We start from the raw sequence: 23,894 nt of genomic DNA on the forward strand, positions 1-23,894 counted from the left end.
AGTATTAAGTGTACATCTTGTATAACAGTGTAAATGTGCTGTCCTCTCAAAATAACTCAACACACAGCCATTAATGTCTAAACCGCTGGCAACAAAAGTAAGTACACCCCTATATTAAATTCCCATAGAGGCAGGCAGATTTTTATTTTTAAAGGCCAGTTATTTCATGGATCCAGGATACTATGCATCCTGATAAAGTTCCCTTGGCCTTTGGAATTAAAATAGCCCCACATCATCACATGCCCTTCACCATACCTAGAGATTGGTATGGTTTTATGTCGGTTAGCCTAATAGCCGGTTTGATTTGCATTGAGAGATGATTTTATGGAAAGTACCTCATGCCAATCTTAGTATCTGTGCTGTGAATAGCATTGTGAATGAGTTATTATTTTATGTATGAGGCTCCAGTTCACAGAGCATTTGAGAAAAATACTTTTACTACCTGTAGTCATGTTGTAATTGTTCCTTATACTAATATACTGTATATATATATATATGTATATATATATATATATATATATATATATATATATGTATATATATAAACATAAATATGATGCCATGACTTCATTCAGATTCTACTCTGTTGCCTTTTTGCCAGATTAGAGCAACAACCTCTCTGTAGACGTCCCTGCGTAGGCCGATACCTCCACGCAGGATGTAGCTGTCAGATCGCCATGACAATCCTCATCAGCAGCTTCTCTTTTTCTTTTTTTTATCCAACATGACTTCTTTATCTCATCATCAGAGGGAACTTTGCAGCATCAGCTCTCTATCGTTCGTCATGCAGGCTTGTTCTGCCTTTTACTTGCGGCTATTTAGGAGCTTACAGTTTTTCACGATCGCTATGACAATTTTTTCAATACTTTTAACAACTTTCCAAAACTCTTAACGCACCAACACACCTACAACACACGATTGGCAAAACAGTTAATTTCATGCTCAAAATCACACATTGTAAACTAAACTCCAACACTGATTTTCAAAATACAATAATTCACTAACACAATACACTGTGTTTACCAAAACAATGCAATCATGTGTCTAAGTCAAAAAATTCTTCCAAAACACTAACACATGTTCTCTCCCAACAGGAACATTTAGTCAATCACTGCACAATGTCATAAAAAACACTAACATCACATGGAATTACAGAAACTGCATTATTTTAAATGTGTCAGGTCTGCCCTTATACAATAGACAATAGTATATGTATATATAGTATATGTATTTTTAAAGATTATTTTTTGGGCTTTTCAGCTTTTATTTGACAGGACAGCTAGTTGAGAAAGGGGAGAGAGAGAGAGGGGGAAGACATGCAGGAAAACGTCACAAGTCGGATTTGCGTCGAGGCATAAACCTCCAAGTATATGTGCGCCTGCTCTACCCACTGAGCCAACCCAGCCACCGTTTTGTTTCTTTTGCTGCAGAGATTCTATACAAAAAATGACTGACCCATCTCAGAGTAGCTTTATAGAATGTACGATTTATGAAAAAAAGGAGACAGAGACAGAACTGTCCTGGTACTCCTCTTCCTCTCCCTCGTGAAGGCATTTTTCTTATTTTCTGTGTTCATCTACAGTATATTGTTCTAATATGTCCTCTTTTACTGTACTACCATATGATCATGCGATTGAAAGAACCTCAACACCTGAGTGTGTTTCCTAGAAGGGAATCAGCTGTGATTGATCTATTTGCATAACTTCAATCAGCTGTTTCTCAATAAATGCATGTATAAAATGCAGGCGATATATTTGTGTTTCAATTTACAATATGATCAGCTGCAAACTTTGACTTTAGCCTATAAGTTAGGTTTAGAACATGATGTTATCTGTTCTGACATACAGTGTGAAAGCATTTGTAAATTTGGCAGTAAAGATCCATTGTTTTGGTCTTGGTGTAGCTTGTGTGTAAAAGAAGTTCAAGCATTTAAAATGTGTGTTACAGTTTTTTACGATCGCTATGACACTTTTTTCAATACTTTTAACAACTTTCCTAAACTCTTAACACAGTTAGCACAACATCCGTCTGTGTAGGCTATACAATTAAAACATTTCTTGTCGCTTTGACACAAAATGCATACAGTTAACACAAATTTAAAATGCTTGAACTTCTTTTACACACAAGCTCCACCAAGACCAAAATAATGGATTTTTATTGCCAAATTTACAAATGCTTTAACACTGCATGTCAGAACAGATAACATCATGTTCTAAACCAAACGTACAGGCTAAAGTCAAAGTGAACAGCTGATCATATTGTAAATTGAAACACAAATATATCGCCTGCATTTTATACATGCATTTATTGAGAAACAGTTGATTGAAGTTATGCATGTAGATCAATCACAGCTGATTCCCTTCTAGGAAACACACTCAGGTGTTGAGGTTCTTTCAATCGCATGATCATATGGTAGTACAGTAAAAGAGGACATATTAGAACAATATACTGTAGATGAACACAGAAAATAAGAAAAATGCCTTCACGAGGGAGAGGAAGAGGAGTACCAGGACAATTCTGTCTCTGTCTCCTTTTTTTCATAAACTGTACATTCTATAAAACTACTCTGAGATGGGTCATTCATTTTTTGTATTGAATTTCTGCAGCAAAAGAAACAAAATGGTGGCCGGGTTGGTTCAGTGGATAGAGCAGGCGCACATATACTTGGTGGTTTATGCTTCAACGGAGAGGTCCAGGGTTCGAATCCGAACTCTGACGTTTTCCTGCATTTCTTCCCCCTCTCTCTCTCCCCTTTCTCCACTAGCTGTCCTGTCAAATAAAGGTGGAAAAGCCCAAAGAATAATCTACTAAATCTTACTAAACCCAACAAAACAAAAATGTAGAGAGGCTTCAAGAGAAACTGCAGCGCAAAACACAATCTATGATCAATACAATCACTATTGTCTATTGTATAAGGGCAGACCTGACACATATAAAATAATGTAGTTTCTGTAATTCTATGGAATGTTAGTGTTTTGTATGACATTGTGCTATGATTGACTAAATGTTCCTGTTGGGAGAGAACATGTGTTAGTGTTTTGGAAGAATGATTTGATTTTGAGACATGTTTGCATTGTTTTGGTGGACATAGTGTATTGTGTTAGTGAATTATTGTATTTTGAAAATCAGTGTTGGAGTTTAGTTTACAATATGTGATTTTGAGCATGAAACTAACTGTTTTGCCAATTGTGTGTTGTAGGTGTGTTGGTGTGTTAAGAGTTTAGGAAAGTTGTTAAAAGTATTGAAAAAATTGTCATAGCGATCGTAAAAAACTGTAACTGTATGCATTTTGTGTCAAAGCAACAAAAAATGTGTTAATTGTATAGCCTACACAGACAGATGTTGTGCTAACTGTGTTAAGAGTTTAGGAACGTTGTTAAAAGTATTGAAAAAAGTGCCATAGCGATCGTAAAAAACTGTAATAGACACTGGGATAAATGAGTTTTTGAAACGGTTAAGTCTGCAGCGAGGAACTCTTAACCTCCTACCTGATGGCAGCAGCTCATATTGTGCGTACAGAACGCGAGACATGTCACTAATAATTCTATTTGCTTGTCGCAAAGAAGCCTGTTCATAAATACTTTGCATGGATAAGTGCTATTTTAACACCAGTGATCTTCCAGGCGCGTGTGTGTGTGTGTGTGTGTGTGTGTGTGTGTGTGTGTGTGTGTGTGTGTGTGTGTGTGTGTGTGTGAGTGAGTGAGTGAGTGAGTGTGTGTGTGTGTTGGGTGGTGATGGCGCAGTGGATATGACACATGCCTTTGGTGTGGGAGATCTGGGTTAGATTCCCACTGTTATACATCAACCAATGTGTCCCTGAGCAAGGCACTTAACCCCTAGTTGCTCCAGAGGTGTGTGACCTCTGACATATATAGCAATTGTAAGTCGCTTTGGATAAAAGCGTCAGCTAAGTGTGTGTGTGTGTGTGTGTGTGTGTGTGTGTGTGTGTGTGTGTGTGTGTGTGTGTGCGTGTGTGCGTGCGTGTGTGTGCGCCAACAGTCGGAGCTGACCAAAAACAATTTTAGCCAAATTTTTGAGCCAAAAAAAACAATGTGGCAAATCTGTTTTTTTACGGTGGCCCTGAAGTGCAAATCACAACAGCAATAAGAAAAACGCGACGGCAAATATGAAAACACGACGGCGAATATGAAAACACGACGGCAAATAGGAAAACACGACGGCAAATAGGAAAACACGACAGCAAATATGAAAACACGACAGCAAATAGGAAAACACGACAGCAAATATGAAAACACGACAGCAAATAGGAAAACACGACAGCAAATATGAAAACACGACAGCAAATAGGAAAACACGACAGCAAATATGAAAACACGACAGCAAATATGAAAACACGACAGCAAATAGGAAAACACGACAGCAAATATGAAAACACGACAGCAAATATGAAAACACGACAGCAAATAGGAAAACACGACAGCAAATATGAAAACACGACAGCAAATAGGAAAACACTTCAATAAATCACAAAACACAACGGCATTAACTTCTACCGGAAAAGGTAGGGCCTATCTAGCAGTGGACGGACCCTCCTGATGGGACAGACGCACTGTCTGTCTTTCGCGCTCCCAAATCACCCACAATCCTATGCGCGCGGCTTTGCCGGCTCGTTAAAAAAACAACAACAATGGCGGACCTAAGTGGGAGTTGGAGCGGCATCACTGATGGCACAATTAACATTTGAATGTAAGTATATTTAGTGTTTGCCGTACATTTGTTATCACCGTTAATGTGTTACATCAATGTCAAGCGTTACGCATTAATGCTGGTACAAATTGCTATTATAATTAGGTAGATACACCCCGAGCTAACGTTAAGCTAACTGAACCTATCATTTAACATTAGGCTGTTAGCTCGCTAGCTGTGTTGCTGTCTTTTATGCCATTTGTGTTCGTAAAGTTTAATGTCCGGTGGCATTTTCATCTCTTTTTGTAAGCCGTTACTGTATATGCGTAATGTTAGCAGAGATTTAGAAATTGGTGTGTTTATCAGTTGTAGCTGCAGGATTGGAGGTAAAGCTGCACCTTGTTAACTTCACTAGCAACGTTAAATGAAAGCTAAAATGTATGAGTAGTTTCCCATGTAACAAGTATAACATTCCGTTATAGCATCTATAATGGTAAAGATCTTTTTCTTGTGTTTGCTGTCTTTTAACAGGGACTAAGGAACAAATGGAGGCTGCACTACAACGCTGAAGTTGGCATCCGATTCGCAGCTTCCGATTCGGCAGTTAAGGGGAAATTTAAGGGGAACTTAAAACTGTCCGATTCAGCAGGGAAACATAATTTACATTGCTAAGTGACTGATCCTCCGTTTTTTGAACCTCTTACTGTATTGAATGAGTGTTAGTCATTAAGGTAAATTATTAATTATGTCTAAAACACACTTTTAGATTTGTGAAAGCTTTATTGTCTTTATGAGAACACAATAAAGGGAGATTTCACCGTTTTGCTAAACTTGTCAAATCAGGACTAAATTATCCCAGAGAGTCTAAGGAGTCTTAAAAACACAGTTTGAGATTTGTGAAAGCTTTATTCTATTTGTGAAAATGCAATAAAGGGAGATTTTACTGTATTTTTCACATATAGACTACATTGGACCAGGTCTAGATCCAAAACCACAATACTTAAGACTTGTCAAATCAGGACTAAATTATCCCAGAGAGGCTAAATAAACTGTTTTATTTTATTGCCACAGCATGGCCTTTGCTAATTGACATTCAACGTACAAGTCCACGTCTCTCCATGTCATTTCTTATATCCATGAGCAGGTCTTCCTTCTCACTTCAAAAGAAAAGTAGAAAAAGTTATTTTTACCTTTTGGAAATCAATCCAAATATCGTCATAGATTTGCCAGTGGTTTAATTTACTCTTCAAATCCTTCTCCTTCAACATAAGTGTTGTTTTCTCACCTTTCCTCAGAAAAAGAGGCAGGACTGAGTATTTATTAAGATTTCTTTTAATTCATACTTCATAGGCCATTGTCTCAGGTGAGGAGCAACCCCACTTCTGGGGAACGCTGGGTCCCGATCTTCTTTGATGATGAAACCCAGCTGGACAGGATTGTGAAATACCTGTCAAACTTCCTCGACAGCTGTGACACACTCTCTGATAAAGTGTGCACCATGGTATAATACACCAAATACATCCTAAATGTGTTACTGTCAGAGATAGGTCCACAGCAGTTCCACATTATATTCATGAAGACATTTTTTTCTATGACTTAAAGTGGCTATATGTAACTTTCAGTTTGTGTTAATTCTAGCGGCCACTTTGGACAAAAGTGGTAGTATTTTCACCACACCTGCTGTCGTAAAGGTCTTTTCTTTACGGTGCTGTATTGCCCACTGTAGATTACCAAGTTTGCGTTACCGTGTTTACACAAGTATAGGGGAAGACCTGCTCATGGATATAATAAATGACATGGAGAGAGTGAGTTAATTCTTGTCCAGTTTTGACAAGTTTAGGTATTGTGGTTTTGGATGTGGACTTGGTCCAATGTGGTCTACATATGCAAAAAACAGTAAAATCTCCCTTTATGGCATTTTCACAAATAGAATAAAGCTTTCACAAATCCCAAACTGTGTTTTTAAGACTCCTTAGCCTCTCTGGGATAATGTAGTCCAGATTTGACAAGTCTAGGTGGATCTAGACCTAGTCTAATGTGGTTTATATGTGAAAAAAAACTTATTGTGTTCTCATAAAGACAATAAAGCTTTCACAAATCTAAAAGTGTGTTTTAGACATAATTATAAATTTACCTTAATGACTAACACTCATTCAATACAGTAAGAGGTTAAAAAAACAGTTTTAAGTTCCCCTTAACTGCCAAATCAGAAGCTGCGAATCGGATGCCAACTTCAGCGTCGTGGCTGCACTAGCGTCACCAGAAGGGAGAGATGAGGAGGAGAGGGAAAGCAAAAGACAAGCAGGGAGACAGAGGCCAAAAAGAGATGTTGAATAGATTATTTGCTATATTAGAGATTGCCATTCAAAAAATAAATGCATTAAATTAACTAGTTTGTCTGTGTCTTTTAAGTTTTTGGGTGTGTGTATATAATATAAACTGTTTTTCAATGTTTATTTTTCCATCAAATTATGACCTGGACACAGGAAACTTCTAACTGAGTAATTATATTCAGATGCTACCTGTTTTAATAACTAGTTAGGTATACAAGCTCTAAAAAGACATTAATGAAACGTGTATCTTTATTATAACATTTATTCAAACATTACTATATACTGTACACAAGTATATTCAACATGAAGCGGCGATCAGACTCAGCTCCCGATGATGGTGTTGCTTCCGGACTGCAGACAGAAGGAGAAAGATTAGGTTAGTCCAGTAGTTATCCAACCTGTCCTGGTAAGATTAGGTTAGTCCAGTAGTTATCCAACCTGTCCTGGTAAGATTAGAATTGTATCATAAGTATATTTAAGCATACTGAAACATGAAGGTACTTCATGTAACTGTGTAGTGGTGTAGTTTCTTCATCATGGTCTTAACTGACAACTGTTGACCATTTAACACACTTACACCTACCTTTACTGTGTTAGTGGGTGTTTATCAATGGAGGTATTATGACTTTTCATATGTTGGTTGTAGCCTTGTAGCTTGTGTGTTTACAGTACTATTTACCCTTTCTCACTTGCAGTTTAATGCATATCATACTGCCTGTGGTAGCTCATTAGCTGGTAGCGTTTACCTTGTAGTTGCTGATCATATTTTGCACTGCATTTGTCTGAAAGCTAGAAGCTACTGGACAATGAGCTAATGTTGCATACATGCAGTAAACTACAAGCTAATGTAAACGGTTAGCTACTGCAATTCTCCTTACCGGTAAGTGTTATGACTACTGTACAAACATGAACTCCCACGAGTTTTTAATTTATTGACATGGGATAAATAAGACAAAACGACTATTGCTTACATTAAAGCCTATCGGTGTCGGTAACGTTACCTACCTTTGCACGTTGCGAGCAAAGTTCCTGACAGAATATTCTCCTCCTGCAAGCAGACTGACGCCGATTCACCAACAGCACAGTTCATAGTTCCACATCCATTTCGTCCAGTGTTTTGAAATGAGAAACGGCTAGTTCCGTCTGTTAAAAGCATAGACAGTGAGGCACTTTTATTTTTTCACCTCTCCTTCCTGTCAAAAGACAGACAGTGCGTCTGTCCAATCAGGAGGGTCCGTCCTCTACTAGATAGGCCCTACCTTTTCCGGTAGAAGTTAATGCCGTTGTGTTTTGTGATTTGTTGAAGTGTTTTCATATTTGCCGTCGTGTTTTCATATTTGCCGTCGTGTTTTCATATTTGCCGTCGTGTTTTCATATTTGCCGTCGTGTTTTCCTATTTGCTGTCGTGTTTTCTTATTTGCCGTTTTGTTTTCATATTTGCTGTTGTGTTTTCATTTTTTCTGTTGTGTTTTCCTATTTGCCGTTGTGTTTTATGATTTGTTGTTGCGTTTCTCTAATTGCTGTGGTGATTTGCACTTCAGGGCCACCGTAGTTTTTTATCTCGGGTCCCATTCCCACACTGGGCCGCGGTGTCGGTCGCTTCAGCAGTCCTTAGCCTTCACAACTTTGTTTTAGTCTGCATGTGGGGCACACAATGTTGGTTTCATTGACAATTTTAATCTTTTCTGGGATCGATATTCTTTCTTCATGACAGATCCAAAAGAGCTAGGCTCGCAAATGCTAGCGGCTAACATCCAGCATGCTGTGCAGTCCTCACCACGCGACTGACTATTTACTAAGGGTGGTACGGTTCATAAAAAAACATCCAAACCGCTCAGTTCGCATGTCTCGGTTCGGAGCATGTGTGTGTCGCACGGTTCGTCAGTACACTGTTAATGTGCACTAACCACTTACTGCCGTAGTGCCCACTTTCGACACCTATGTTAAAACACTTACTGGAAACGACCATAGACAGTATATAAATGACGAGGGGGATGAGCGTGACGAACGCAATACACATGGCAGCTGATTGGACGAACGCGTCACGTTGTTCTTGCTGCTCCCGAATTTCAAAACAGACTCTAATGCTGTCTTGTTCTGAATACGATCTCCTATTTTACGAAAATAGTTCACCGAAAACTGTTTCTGAAAACATTTTAAGCGAGAAATAGGCCATACAGTTGCTGAATCTGTCTGTTTTTTTGATCGACAAAGGTCAATTTAAAAGATTTTCGTCAGATTTTGAGAGGCACCGAGCCGACCGCTCCTCAGGTGGAGTGTGGAGTGCTGCAGGTCACGTCACATGCAGAAATGGTAAGTGGGAGAGATGAGGAAGGCTGCCCGGAGTTGGAGGATGTGCTAGCGTCTGGTGTGAAGGAACACTTTGGATTTCATGTTACCTATGATGACAGCGGAAATAAAATAATAGATAGAACTGCCACTGTGTGCATGTATTGTGCAACATGCATTCAATATGTTAATTTTAGCTATATATCATATGTTGAAGTATATTTCTGGAGTGTTAAAGATTAAAAGAAAAAATAACAAGAACCGTACAGAACCGAAAACCGTGACCCTAAAACCGTGATACGAACCGAACCGTGGATTTTGTGAACCGTACCACCCCTACTATTTACACAACACACACACACACACACCCTGGAATCTCTCTCTCCCTCTCTGGCATCAGCTCAGGACACTGTTTACAGCACTAACCTCCCCTACTGTCCTCCCTTGCCATCAACACCACTACCGGTCTCTCTACCCATTCAGACTGTTGTCATAGATAGAGCCTCCTGTTCTCATTACACCATTAATAGGGTTAACAAAAACAATCTTCTTTACATAAAATGCACTGCTGTCCCATTACCAGTGGTTATGTGTAAGCTGGCCCTCCTAAATGTGAGGTCAGTCTCAAAAAAGACTTTTATTCTAAATGAGTTTATCTCCTCCACCCTCCTAGATTTCTTGTTCCTCGCTGAAACCCGGTTGGAGTCTGGTGAATATAGCCAGCTCTTAGAAGTATGTCCCCCCCGACTATGACTTCTTTAGCTCACCCAGGCTTAGTGGCCGTGGAGGAGGTATTGCTGTCATTTTTTTTAAATGCCACCAGTGCATTCCTATTGGTACAAATGCTTATACCAGTTTTGAGGTTTTAATGTTTAAAACAGGTGGTAATAAGCCTGTCCTTTGTGTAACTGTCTACCGCCCTCCCAAACAGAATTCTTTATTTCTAACTGAATTTTCAGAATTTTTATCTTCAGTTGTTTTAGGCTATGACAAGATTTTAATCTCTGGGGACTTAAATATTCATGTGGACATTCCATCCAATGCCAGCACTGAATTTCTCAGAACTATGGACTCTTTTAACTTCATGCAGCATGTTACCTGCCCTGCAACCGTGGCCATACTTTGGACTTAGTTTTTACGCTTGGTCTGACCATTGATTCTCTTGATGTGGAGGATTTGGTTGTCTCAGACCATCAGTGTATCAGGATCTCCACCTTGTTTCAAATCATCTCCAATCATCAAACTCCTGCTCACTACTGGCGTTTTATAAATACATCTACTCCAAGTTATTTCTCAGATGCCTTCAGAGCGTTCTCTTCATTTAGCAGTTCTAAGACCCCACCCGATCAGCTAAATACAGACCTTTTAATCACAGAGTTTAATTCAATCTGTGGAAATATCTTGGATGGATCCATTGCCCCTCTGACTATCAGGAAACCTAGAGCCAAATCTCAGCCTTGGCTGAATAGTGACACTCGTGCTCTTAGACAACTGTGTCGAAAGGCAGAGAGAAAATGGAAAAAGGACAGGCTATAGGTGTCTTTTGAGATGCTGAAAGGCTGTCTGGCTAATTATCAGCTATCGGTCAAAGCAGCAAGGGCCAAATATTTCGCCACCATCATCTCCAAAAAGCACCACAGTCCCAAAGCCTTGTTCCATACAATAAATTCAGTTCTCAACCCTGTTGACACTACTTGTCCTGTACATCCACAGCCATTTGTGAGGACTTTCTAACATTTTTCTCAACAAAAAGAGATCTCATTCGTTCAAATATTTCACCACCCGTTATGATCCTGGTCTGATGTTTGCCCCCCTGCCATCCTTAATGGCTTTCAGCCTGTATCTCTGTCTCTCAACTATGACACTATTGCTCATACTGGGTCCTCCACCTACCCCTTGGATATTGTTCCTTCACACCTTTTAAAGGACTTATTGAACACTGTAGGTCCCACAATTTCACTTATTATGAATAGCAGTCTTGCTAATGGAACTGTCCCATCCATCTTTAAATCCATCCTCTTATTAAAAAAAACGAATCTCGACAAATCAGATTTAAATAATTTCCGTCCCATTTCCAAGCTTCCCTTCCTTCATTGTATATGCTCAGCTATTGTCTCATTTAGATAATACTAACATCATGGAAAAATTTCCATCTGGGTTCAGGGCTTGTCACAGTACAGAATCGGCCCTTCTCAAAGTCTCAAATGACCTGCTACTGGCTTTAGACTGTGGTCAATGTGCCATCCTAATTCTATTAGACCTCAGTGCAGCATCTGATACAGTGGATCACAATATCTTATTAAACCGTCTTAAAGCGTAACTCTCGCCAAAATGCAACCTAGAGTCAACCCGAGTCAAACTTTCGTTTAAAAGCATAATTAGGACAGAAGCGCCACTTTTAAGATTTATTGTATTCTTGTTTTTCGGTCAAATGGCCTATTACGCTATTATTAAAACACTACAAACACTGAAAACACTGAAACTTTGCTTGAAGTATCACCAAGGGCTCTACACATGAACTCGAGCATTGACAACATTGTTTGTGTACACAGAGTTTACTAAAAAGAAAGATTTTGAACGACTCACTTTAGCGTTTGTTGTTTCCGGTCGCTGCCATCTCGCCAGTCAAAAAGAGTTTGTGTACTTGTGTGTTTGTTGTCTACAAACAATGTTCTCAATGCTTGAATTCATGTGTAGAGCCCCCCCGCCTTCTGTTGTCTTTCATCCACATGAGCCAAAAATACATTTTCTTGGTTTTCTCGGTCTAGAAGGCACCAACTTCTAAAAAAAATTCAGATTTCTACTACATAATTGACCCAATTTAATACATATTCATCATTCCAGCAGTGAAATATCCCTTTAAGTTTAATACCTCTATAGTTTCGTGTACATGTGTTAATTTTAAAGAGTTTCACAATTTCCATCAATGTGCTGACCTCGCCGCCTCAGATCGCCACCCTACAGAGAGCCATCAAGGTCTCTGTGGATGGACAGCGGCTGCCAAGACGTCAGTACACACTGGAGAAAATAACAACATGTTTTATCCAAAGCTTTCAGTCAGAATTACTCTGACTCTCTCTCTCTCTCTCTCTCTCTCTCTCTCTGTGGACAGGACCGAGGCAGAAGGAGGTGAAGTCAGGAGCGTTCAGGTCACCCACCAGCAGCACTGCATCATCAGGTTGTTAATCCTTATTTTTTAAATTAGAAACCAACAATGTTATTGTTAACTTTCACATACAGGTCTGAAAATATGCAGCAGTGTGCAAATGTACAGCGTCTCCACAAAAGCAAAGTTGCATCTAACTGGTGTATTTTTTATTTATTTTTTTGCATAAAATTGTGCCTAATGTTTTTATCCACACTAAAGTAACTGTTAAAAAGTTCATATGAATCCCTTATACCAAAAACTTAAGTCAAAGTGTACTAATTATAAACTTTTCCCTTTTCCCCCAAAAACTAAATTTTCCCATCGCAGCATGTCAGTGTTGACTGTCCGCCTGTAGAGCGTTGAGTTCAGCCACTCTCCTGCTCCACTCCTCTTCTGTCATTTCTTCTTCTTCTGCTCCTTCCTTAACATCCTGCTCTACCTGATGCTCTCCTGAAAAACAGATGATTATGTTACAAAGATGAAAAAGATGGGAAAAGAAAAGCCCTAACAGAGGGAAAACCTACACATACACCTACAGCCACATGGCTGTAGGTGTATGTGTAGGTTTTCCCTCTGATACTGCAATAATAAGATCATTATTATTATAATAATCCAAACAGGCTTATTATTATTATTGCAGTATCTTTTTTGTTTAATGTGAAATCAGCTGTGTGTGTGTGTGTGTGTGTGTGTGTGTGTGTGTGTGTGTGAGTGGGTGGTTGTGTGGGAGGCGTGTCCTCACCACTGCAGGTCAGAGCGGTGCAGACCCAGTTTCCACAAGCACACACACACTTGTTGCACTCCATCCGAGTTTCAGCTCCGTCCTCGAACACTTCATCCTCCAGAGCACACTCTTCACATAAAAAAACACGTGGGTAAGAAAAACAACAATTAAACTGCAAATCTGATCTGGTTGTGTTTTGCTATTTGTTTTTACTAGGGCTGTCAGCGTTAACGCATTATTCGCGATGCGATAAAGGGCCGACGCGATGCGATTCATTTTTTTTAATCACATTAATCACATGGCGGCATTTATTAATTTATTTTACACTTCACTCGGCTTTGCGTCGTGCCTAACAGGCTCATCAAGCTGCCACTTCCTCGTAACACATCCTCCTGCTGCAGGCTGCAGGCATGATGGAGAAAGACAGCAGCAATGAAATCCTGAATGGCGCTTTTTATTTTCCAAAACTCCCGGACGGCTCGTAGACAAGTCGAAAGCCACATGCACATTGTGTAAAGCCGAATTAAAATATCACCGAAGCACGTCAAGCTTGAGCTACCACCACCAAGCTAAGCGTAGAAGTACAGTTAACGTGATGCTAGACCACCGGCCCTCGGGGAGCGGGGGAAAGATGAATGTTCGGAAATAAGAGGTTGCTGTGGCCCGCCGTACAGGTTAGTTTGACCAGCGGGCAGCAGTGGTGGCCGGAGCGAGCAGCAGCAGCTGCGGCGGCCGGAGCGGGCAGCGGCCGGAGTGGGCGATCACGGGGGGACATCCTCAGCGGTAAAATGCGAACGGGGGCTGGAGTATAACCTAGCTAGGTGGAAAGCTAACACTAGCCGGCCACCTGTTCCATCAATCCTGCTTGCAAGTGTCCGCTCATAAGACAAAAACTGGACTACATCCAACTTCAACCAAACTCCCAACACGAGTTCAGAGACTGCTGTGTTTTTGTTGTTGTGGAAACAACAGTGTACCGGACTATCCAGCCTGTTTCTCTGTCGCCGGGTAAGAGTGGAGATGGGCTGTGTTAACACGGACTTGTGCAGAAATGAGCTGCTCATTAACCGGTGATCACTGGACGTCAGTGAGTAATCAACATTATTTAGGAGTTACTAAACACTATATTGACTCTAGTAAGGATAGGGATTTTTTGTTTTTTAGTTAGGTACTTGGAGGAATTGTGCAATAATGACAGATTCACACATTTTTCTTTTGTTTACAGTAAATAAATAATTACAAATCTTAAAATCAAGTTCATAAAGTAACTTTCTTTGCATTCATTTGATTCCCAATCAAGATACACTGGTAAAAATTGCTTTTGATTGTTAATATGTACTTAAAAACTGTTCTGAAATGCAAAAGAATAGAATTTTAATCGTGATAAAATATGCGATTAATCGCGATTAACTATAGAACTTCAGCGATTAATCGCGATTAAAAAAATTAATCGTTTGACAGCCCTAGTTTTTACATTATGTGAACAAAGTGCATCTCTTAAAACCTTTTTTGTCAGATTCAGACTTTGATTATATGTTTTTAATGTCTGTGTGTTGTTGGCAATATCTTGTTCTGGAAACAAGAAATAAATAATACTGTTCATACATTCTTCAGGGACGCTGATCATACACTTGTTAGAGTTTGTGTGTGTGTGTGTGTGTGTGTGTGTGTGTGTGTGTGTGTGTGTGTGTGCGTGCGTGCGTGTGTGTGTGTGTGTGTGTGCGTGCGTGCGTGTGTGTGTGTGTCATTACTTCTCTCATACGGATGGTAGGTGGGTGTCAGACAGTTGATGAACTCCGTTAAGCTCAACTTCCAGTCTGCGTTTTCATCCGACAGCTCAATCAAAGCATCAACACACAGAGACCTTAGAGACAGACTATAGATTACAAGGATACATTTATAGAAAATCATATTTGAAACAAATCAAATTTGCTGATAAATGACTACATTTTATGTTTTTGAAGCCGAACCAAAATGAGCCATAGTTTCACCAGTCTCACTTATTTTTGGACATAGTACCAGAAGAAGTATAAGAAGAAAAAATATATTTTGACAGCAATTCTAAGAGTGAAGCCAATAGTGTGGACATGAAGCTGAAACAGTTAAGTAAAGGAATAAGTAGTACCTGTGTTGGTGACATGAAAACTTGCATTATGTATAAAAAGGAAATTATGCTTCATATGTAACGTCTCTCAACTACCACACAGAGTTTATAGAGTTCTAACCACTGTCAGATTATCTTCTGTGTTTGTGTGTGTGCATTAGAGCTGCAAAGATTAGTTGATTCATTGCTTAGTTGTCAACCATTAAATTAATAACCAACTATTTTGATAGTCAATTAGTCAGTTTATGTCATTCTTAATAAAAAAAAAGTTAAAATTCTCTGATTCCAGCTTCTTAAATGTGAATATTTCCTAGTTTCTTCACTCCTCTGTGACAGTCAACTGAATATCTTTGAGTTGTGGACAAAACAAGACATTTAAGGACGTCATCTTGGGCTTTGGGAATCAGTGATCGGCATTTTTCACAATTTTCTGACATTTTATAGACCCAACCAGTAATTGATTAATCGAAAAAATAATTAACAGATTAATCGTCTATGAAAATAATCGTTATTTGCAGCCCTAGTGTTTGTGCGTGTGCATTGTGCGTACCTCAGTAGCATGTTAGCCTCCAGAGTATTAGAGTACGTGAGGTTTAGGGCCGTCTCATTGTGTTTCAGGAAGCTCAGGAACTCTTTAGAATCGAGCTCTGAATCCCCATTATCATACGTCTGTAACACACAAACAGAGTTAGATTTGAAATATCTTTTTCAGTTATTCTTATTTAGCTCGTCATTTCTCAGGTTGTCCAGTTGCAAAGAACTGGAATCACCTTTAAAAACAGCAATAATTATTAGTACTTCTGTGAAAAGTTGTTACCTTGAAGTACGTTTGCAGGAGGTGATTGGCTGAGTCATTTGAGGTCATGTTGTCAGATTCTATCTCCTCCTGAATCCACTGGATCACTCTCTCTCTCAGCCAATCACGATCGGACAGGAAACAGACGACTACACGTACAAATGCAGGAATAAAATGGTTAATGTAGAAGTAATGTAAGTAAGTAAGTAAAGAGCACATTCAAACACAGCTTAAGCTGACAAAAGTGCTGTACAAGAAGCACTAAGGTGCTGTATAAAATAACATTTACATGTAAAATGTTAAAAACAGAAATGTAGGGAAACCATCTGATGTAATAATGTAACGTACAAACGTAATTCTGTAATAACTAAGCTGCAGACTTACTGGGGCTCACATCCATCTCTGCTGGTTTCTCTGCAAATAGACACACACAAAACACTGTCATGTGTGTATGTGTGTGTGTGTGTGTGTGTGTGTGTGTGTGTATGTGTGTGTGTGTGTGTGTGTGTGTGTGTGTGTATGTATGTGCGTGTGTGTGTGTGTGTGTGTCTGTCTGTGTGTGTGTGTGTGTGTGTGTGTGTGTGTGTGTGCTGACCCAGACAGTGTCTTCTGTACTCCAGATGTATCTTGGTCTGGGTAATGCAAATAGACACACACAAAACACTGTCACGTGTGTGTGTGTGTGTGTGTGTGTCTGTGTCTGTGTCTGTGTGTGTGTGTATGTGTGTGTGTGTGTGTGTGTCTTTGTGTGTGTGTGTGTGTGTGTGTGTGTGTGTGTGTGTGTGTGTGTGTGTGTGTGTGTGTGTGTGTGTGTGTGTGTGTGTGTGTGTGTGTGTGTGTGTGTGTGTGTGTGTGTGTGTGTATGTCTGTGTGTGTGTGTGTGTGTCTTTGTGTGTATGTGTGTGTGTGTGTGTCTGTGTGTGTGTCTGTGTGTGTATGTATGTGTGTGTGTGTGTGTGTGTCTGTCTGTGTGTGTATGTGTGTGTCTTTCTGCCTGTCTGTGTGTGTGTGTGTGTGTGTATGTCTGTGTGTGTGCGAGTGTGTGTGTGTGTGTGCGCGTGCGTGCGTGCACGTGTGTGCGTGCGTCTGTCTGTCTGTCTGTGTGTGTGCGCGTGCGTGCGTGCGTGTGCGTGTGTGTGTGTGTGTGTGTGCTGACCCAGACAGTGTCCTCTGTGCTCCAGGTGTATCTTGGTCTGGGTGATGCAGGCGTCTCTGTGCAGCTCACAGTGATTCCTGTAGGATCTGCTGTTACTGCCGCACACCCAGTGCGCCGTCACGTCACACTGCTGCAGAGAAAGCGGGCGGTCAACAGAAGTTTCACGTAAAAACGATCTGCAGAAGACAACTATGGACACAGTGATCCAGACTCATACATGTACAAAATGTTTAACACAGAATGAGCCACAAAAGTCAATCTGTGGCATCAGTTTTAAGATAAATGAGATCAAAACAAACAATGATTAATGTGTTGCCAAATCCTGAATAAATATAAACCATAATTCTGAATTCATCACTGACATTGATCAGTTTAAACAGCTGACCCCTATAAATCTAGAGCAAATATATAAATTATATCCAGTATATATTTCAGATGTTATTGAAGTTAATCAATGTTTGCTGTGTTCTGTTTTTATATTGTGTCATACAGATAGTATACTTGCCTTTACAACATAAACATGAAGCAAATTTCAGTTGAATTTCATACAGAGAGAGACAGATGGTGAAAAGTCAGTGTGTGTTTTTATAACCTAAGAAGTAATCAGAGATTTTTTTAATTCAGTTATGAAAGTAATTTCAAAAGCAGTGAGTAAGGAATGATTATTCACCTCCAGAGCGAACAGAAAAAAAAGTCTTACTTGATAAGACGAGTTCACGAAGTATTCAATGACTTTTACCTGTAAACAGCGACAGACTGGTTCTCCTCTGTCAGTCGATACACACTCTCGTCCTGCGCCGCAGAAAGTTCTGGCACACACTGATTGATCCTGAAACACACACATACATACACAGAGAGAGCGCTATATTATGTTTTCATGTTATTTTTGGATTCTGTTTTATAGTAAACAATGAAAAGAAGTGAGACGTGTGTGTTTCACACTCCAGATGGTGACCTTTATCTCCCACTGAGAGACCTGTTTTGAATGACAATGACTCTCTCTCACACACACACAAACGCACACACACACACACACACACACACACACACACACACACACACACACACACACACAATGGATACATCTGCCACCTCCAGCTGACATCTGCTACACAGCAAACCTGCTGTTAGCAAAAAGCTGACTGGGGCCAAACACACACACACACACACACACACACACACACACACACACACACACACACACACACACACACACACAGTAGTAATGTGTTGTAATCACAAGTTCACGTCTGACCCTGTTTGAGTTGCAAAACAATTTTTCCTCCTTGTTTTGAATCTTTTGTCCTCTCAGTCTCTCTCTCTTTGCTCTCCTCTTGCCCTCCTCCACGCTCACTTTTCATTCATCTTTTCATCCCCCGTTCATATTTGTTCCAGCCTCCATCAAGGTGCTCAACTGTATTGCTAAATCACAAGCACCTTTTGCACTTAATTCTTACAGGTTCTGTTTTCAAGCTGCCGTGTTTTTAATGTCTAATATCTCTTATATTTGAAGATGTTTTCATGTTGTTTTTGTAATGTTTTTCATGTGAAGCAACGGGCGGTAGCACTTCCTACCTACATTAAGTCTAAGTCCTTTTTATTTTGCAGAACATTTTAATTCGTATTCAGATGTAGTTTTATTATTGTTAATAGAAATGTGTGTTTTTTAGGTGCAAGACGGAAAGTAAAATCAGTTATTGTGCACTACAAACAGTAAAATGCCAATAAGGCTGAACAATATTATTCACATGAATATTTCTATTTATACAGTTTAGTCTATAGCAGCTCTGTGAGGCTGGAGAAGTCAGGGCATTACTAAAGTTGAGAGGACAAATCATCTGGGAACCATGCATGTCTGTACCAAATGTTCAGCCAATCCATCCAATAGTTGTTGAGATATTTGACATGTAGACAAGATAGTTTTAGCTCAGTTAATGTTATTTTTATTTTGGTTTTACTGCAACTGGTTTTCTCTTGTTTTCTCTTGTACTGAGTCAACACTAACGTTTTCCTGTCGAGTTGACAGTTTTGACTCAAAGGTGAGAAAACAGCTGCAGAGGAAACAAACACACAACCGAGTGTTTTAACCGGAATTACCGCTGCAGGGTCTGAGATTAGAGATGAGCTGCTGACAGCCCTAATCACGCACATACCTCAGGACCTGCTCACCTCTGTGTGTGTGCACGTGTGTGTGTGTGTGTGTGTGTGTGTGTGTGTGTGTGTGTGTGTGTTCTCGTTTAACTATATTCGTGGGGTCCAAAAACCGGGAATACAGCATACTTGTGGGGTCCGGACAGCTTTGTGGGGCCAAAATGCTGGACCCCACAAGGTTAAAGGGCTGTTTGAGGGTTAAGACTTGGTTGTAGGATTAGGGTTAGAATTAGGTTATGGTGAGGGTGAGGGTGAGGGTTAAGGTTAGGCTAGGGAATGCATTATGTCAATGACGGGTCCCCAAAAAGATAGTGCCAGAAACCTGTGTGTGTGTGTGTGTGTGTGTGTGTGTGTGTGTGTGTGTGTGTGTGTGTGTTCTTGTTTAACTATATTCGTGGGGTGGCTAGGGAATGCATTATGTAAATGACGGGTCCCCACAAATATAGTGAAACGCATGTGTGTGCATGTATCTGTGTGTGTGTGTGTGTGTGTGTGTGTGTATGTGTGTGTGTGTGTGTGTGTGTGTATGTGTGTGTGTGTGTGTGTGTGTATGTGTGTGTGTGTGTGTGTGTGTGTGTGTGTGTGTGTGTATGTGTATCTTCAAAATCAGTTTTCCGAACAAAACACATTTCAAATTTCACCTCCACATGCCGACACCTTCTTAAATCATGTACCTCCTCGACCTAGAGAGACACACACACACACACACACACACACACACACACACACACACACACACACACACACACACACACACACACACACACACACACACACACACACACACACACACACTCGCTCGCTCTTTTTCCTGCAGTCAGATGTCAACATCAGTCTGTTCTGAAGTGACAACTTGGGATAGATTTACACCGGTTTTAGGAAAAGTGGGAAATGAAAAGAAAATTGGAAATGTCATCACTGGAAACATGTTTTCACCCTGACCCTGGAGGCTTCAGTGTACCTGCCAGCTTTCTGTCTTTTCAGCCATTCTTCCTGTTTTCCTACATCTTTATTTAATCTTTGTTTCAATTTAACAGAGTCCTGTTTTCATGTAGCTGCTCAGAAATAATAGGAACCTGCACAGTAACTATTTAATGCTTACATTGTAATAGTCATGATTTCTTGAAGTAAACAGCAGACATATTTTGGTTAAATAGTGTTCAGTATAAAAATATCTCATTGACGCTTTGAGTTTACCTTGGCCAGAGGAGAGGAGGAGACGGGAGGAGAGGAGAGGAACAACAGCAGCAGGTACACAAAGATCGTCAACATCTGGAGAGGAGAGGAGAGGAGAGGAGAGGAGAGGAGAGGAGATGAGGAAAAAGGAGAGAAGAGGAGGAGAGGAGATGAGGAGAGATTAGGAGAGGAAAGGAGGAAAACGGAGAAAAAAGGAGAGGAGAGAAAGGAAATATAGTTAAATCATAATTAAATTATCTCAATATAAGGCAAATATTTACATTTTTAACAACAGTAGAAATATTCATTTTACTCATTCTACCACTACTACTGCTACTAGTAATTATTATATTAAAACAGCCGTACCGTGCCAGTCTAACAGAGTTTGTCCAGCTGCTATTTCTCTGTAAGAACCAGTCAGGATTCAGCCGCTCCACAGTATTTGATCAGCACTAAAAAAAGTAGCCTAATCAATAAACCATTCAGTCAATCAATCAGGCGGTAAATGCATATCTAAATATCCAAATTGTCAGCATGGATCCACAACATCCAGTCAACCATCAGTGAAGCCGACTGCTTCACTCTGCAGTGAAACAACATCATTTGAGTTACAAAAAGAAAGAAGAGAAGGGGGAGGAGGAGGAGGAGGAGGGATGCTGGGGGAGAAAGGAGACCAGCTGTCCAGAGTCATACAAGAAACCCCCCCATCCCAAAAAGCACACACAAAACACACACATGAGCTGTCCTCTTAAAGAATGATAAGTTGAAGGCACGCGGCCAGCCGACATGTTCAGACAATGACAGAGAGAGAGGGGGTGAAGTTATTAGTCTGACTGACACAACTGAAAGGAAATAATTTCACATACAGTAAAAAACCGCAAACGTTTTTCCATGTTTAAAACAGTTCGAGCCTGAATTCATCGTACACAAAACTACTGCCAAATTTTTTATGATTTAACCCTCCTGTCGTCCTCGTGTCAAATTTGACCCTCTTTCAAAAAGTTTCTATATCAGAAATTTGGGTTTCTTTCAACCAAATTTTCAAAAAAAAAGTAACATGGAGGGTTCCCTACGCTTTTTATAAGTATAATAAATGATGAGTTGACTACTTTCATTGAATTTGGGTGTTTTAAAAATGTGACAAAAATGTCGGAAAAAGATTCAAAAACGTGGGGGAAAAAAACACAAAAACGTCAAAAGGCGCAGAAGAAATCAACAAAGACATCAGACAAAGTGACAAAAACGTTGGTGGGTGGGGGGGGGGGGGGCGACAAAAGTGTCGAAAAAGACGACCAAAACATTGAAAAAAAAGTTTTCAACAAAGAATTGCATGGTCGACGGACACAAGGGTTAAGCAAAAAGAAAAGACTGACAAGTATAGAAGTATAAGAAAAGAAGCTGATTTTATTTCTGAGTATTAAGATTCTTGCGTGGCCCACATGCATCCAGGTGAAGATAATAAAGGCTGAATTCCATTCAGCTGCTGCAGTATATGGTTAGTTTAGGTTCCTTTATTAGTCCTCAAGGGTACATTTGTTGTGCAGACAGGGTGCAGCAATCAAACAACGATACACCATTAGTTAAGAGTACATCACAACCTGATGAATTCGTAAAACATCACTACAAACACTGTCAAACGGACCTCAATACAATGCAGCAGACAGAAACGGAACGCATATGTTGGCTCAGGGTCACACTGTCATGGCTTACTGGAGCACTGGGACGTTGATACAACTGGAAAAGAGACTATTTAATTGTTAATAAATCAGATTTGAATCATCTAACACAGGTGTGTCAAACTCAATTTCACTGAGGGGCAGACATTTATAATTTATGTATGTGCTGTTATTTCATCGAAAAAGTCAAATATGTTTGATTGTATTACTGCATGTCACTTTTTGAGACATTTGTTGCATTTTTGTAATTTTTCGAGATTTTTGTTGCTTTTTTCAACGATTTTGTTGCTTTTTCTGACGTTTGTCGCATTTTTGTTGACATAAAGCTCTACAAAATTCAGCCAAAAAGTTCCGTAGCCATGATAGAATTTTGCAAATCAAGCAAAACAAAGATTACATTTTTAAAAGCAGGCTACCACGCAGCCGACTCACAGCAACCTGTTTTACAGCCGGAACAGCTAACTCTTTGGTTCTGTGGGAATTTCTGAGTCTCAAAGTTGGCAAATCTGCCAAATTCTGCTTTAAATGTCGTGTAATTGTCGTCTGCAAACACTTTCCTGTCTTTTGGGGTTTGGGGCACAACTAGGTTGGGCCAAAATTGATTGTGAACCTAAATTAATTTGAGGGCCAGATTGAAATCTGCGAGGGGCCTGGTTTGGCCCGCAGGCCTTCAGTTTGACAAGTTTGACGCTCTGTTGTAGTGCCACACTGTGACCAGCAGAGGACAGAGTCACCATGTTGGTTGTTATCATCAAAACTGCATACTTTTTTTAAATTTTAAATTTAAATTTTTTTTATTTGCAAACTTTTACAAATATGTTCTACAGTTTTTGAACAATTCAGCATTGTATTACAAAGCATATCATAAATATTCATTCCCATCCAAAGAACATTACAACCTGACTTAAAAAATACAATACAAATAGAAGGTGAAATGGAATGTAAACTCTATAATCACATTTCCTTGAAAAAATCTTGCAGTACATCATCTATATCAAAACGACATACTACATACGAGAAATGCTGACCCTATACGAGGCTGTTCGCAGCCTTAGATCCTCGGCGGGGCCCCTCTAACCGTTCCAAAGTCAAAGCTCAAAACCAGAGCTGATTGTGCCTTCTCCATCAGGGCACCTCGGCTTCAGACCTGCCTGAGGAGATAAGGCTCGCTGAATCAGTGACTTCTTTTAAATCACTTCTTAAATCACATTTTTATAGACCTGCTTTTATGTTTTATGTTTATGCTTTTTATCGTCTTTCTCTTTGTATTTTTACCCTATCACCTCTTAATTTCATTTTGAATTATTATTTTTTCTGTCCTTTTAAGGTGCCCCATCTTCTATTTTCACTACTACATTTATGTATAGGCCTACATACTGTACTGTATGTGTATTGGTTTGTATGCACTTTTGGTTCTTCTGTCAAAGCACTTTGTAAACTATTGTTTGTTTTTAAAGGTGCTATATAACACAACCACAATTTAAACAAAGATGTTATGGTCTTATGACTAGAATATGACACAGGGCCCCTTCTACAAGACAGAGCCACAGGATCAGGTAATAATGCAGGCTGTATTAGTTGGTATTGTGATATTGCAACAAATTTGCAATTAATTAAGTTGAGTTGACACCCTGTGAATCCAATAGCCAATAGGCTTTGGGGATCCTACAGATCTGGGGCCCACTTTATTTTCA

The 23,894-nt window shown here is 39.8% G+C and overlaps 1 protein-coding gene across 3 annotated transcripts in view; it reads right to left on the reverse strand.

Moving 5' to 3' along the window:
* The window catches only part of LOC116061726 (follistatin-related protein 1-like), a 39,126-nt gene extending 18,010 nt beyond the window's left edge, over positions 1–21,116 (reverse strand). Inside the window, exons 1-10 of one of the 3 annotated variants that reach the window (XM_031316058.2) lie at positions 20,891–21,116; positions 20,546–20,620; positions 17,937–18,026; positions 17,198–17,327; positions 16,426–16,455; positions 16,063–16,190; positions 15,796–15,914; positions 14,893–15,017; positions 13,160–13,270; positions 12,708–12,867 (exon numbers count right to left, since the gene is read on the reverse strand). In XM_031316058.2, the coding sequence (XP_031171918.1) occupies positions 12,749–12,867; positions 13,160–13,270; positions 14,893–15,017; positions 15,796–15,914; positions 16,063–16,190; positions 16,426–16,455; positions 17,198–17,327; positions 17,937–18,026; positions 20,546–20,620 (927 nt within the window). In that variant the 5' untranslated portion in view covers positions 20,891–21,116 and the 3' untranslated portion in view covers positions 12,708–12,748. Of the gene's footprint in view, positions 1–12,707; positions 12,868–13,159; positions 13,271–14,892; positions 15,018–15,795; positions 15,915–16,062; positions 16,191–16,425; positions 16,456–17,197; positions 17,328–17,936; positions 18,027–20,545; positions 20,621–20,890 lie in introns of those variants that run through there. The other 2 variants (XM_031316059.2, XM_035992263.1) reach the window with 2 other exon arrangements.
* Between the last annotated feature and the right edge of the window lie 2,778 nt (positions 21,117–23,894).

Source organism: Sander lucioperca, chromosome 15 (assembly GCF_008315115.2).
Source record: "Sander lucioperca isolate FBNREF2018 chromosome 15, SLUC_FBN_1.2, whole genome shotgun sequence".
NCBI lineage: Eukaryota > Metazoa > Chordata > Actinopteri > Perciformes > Percidae > Sander > Sander lucioperca.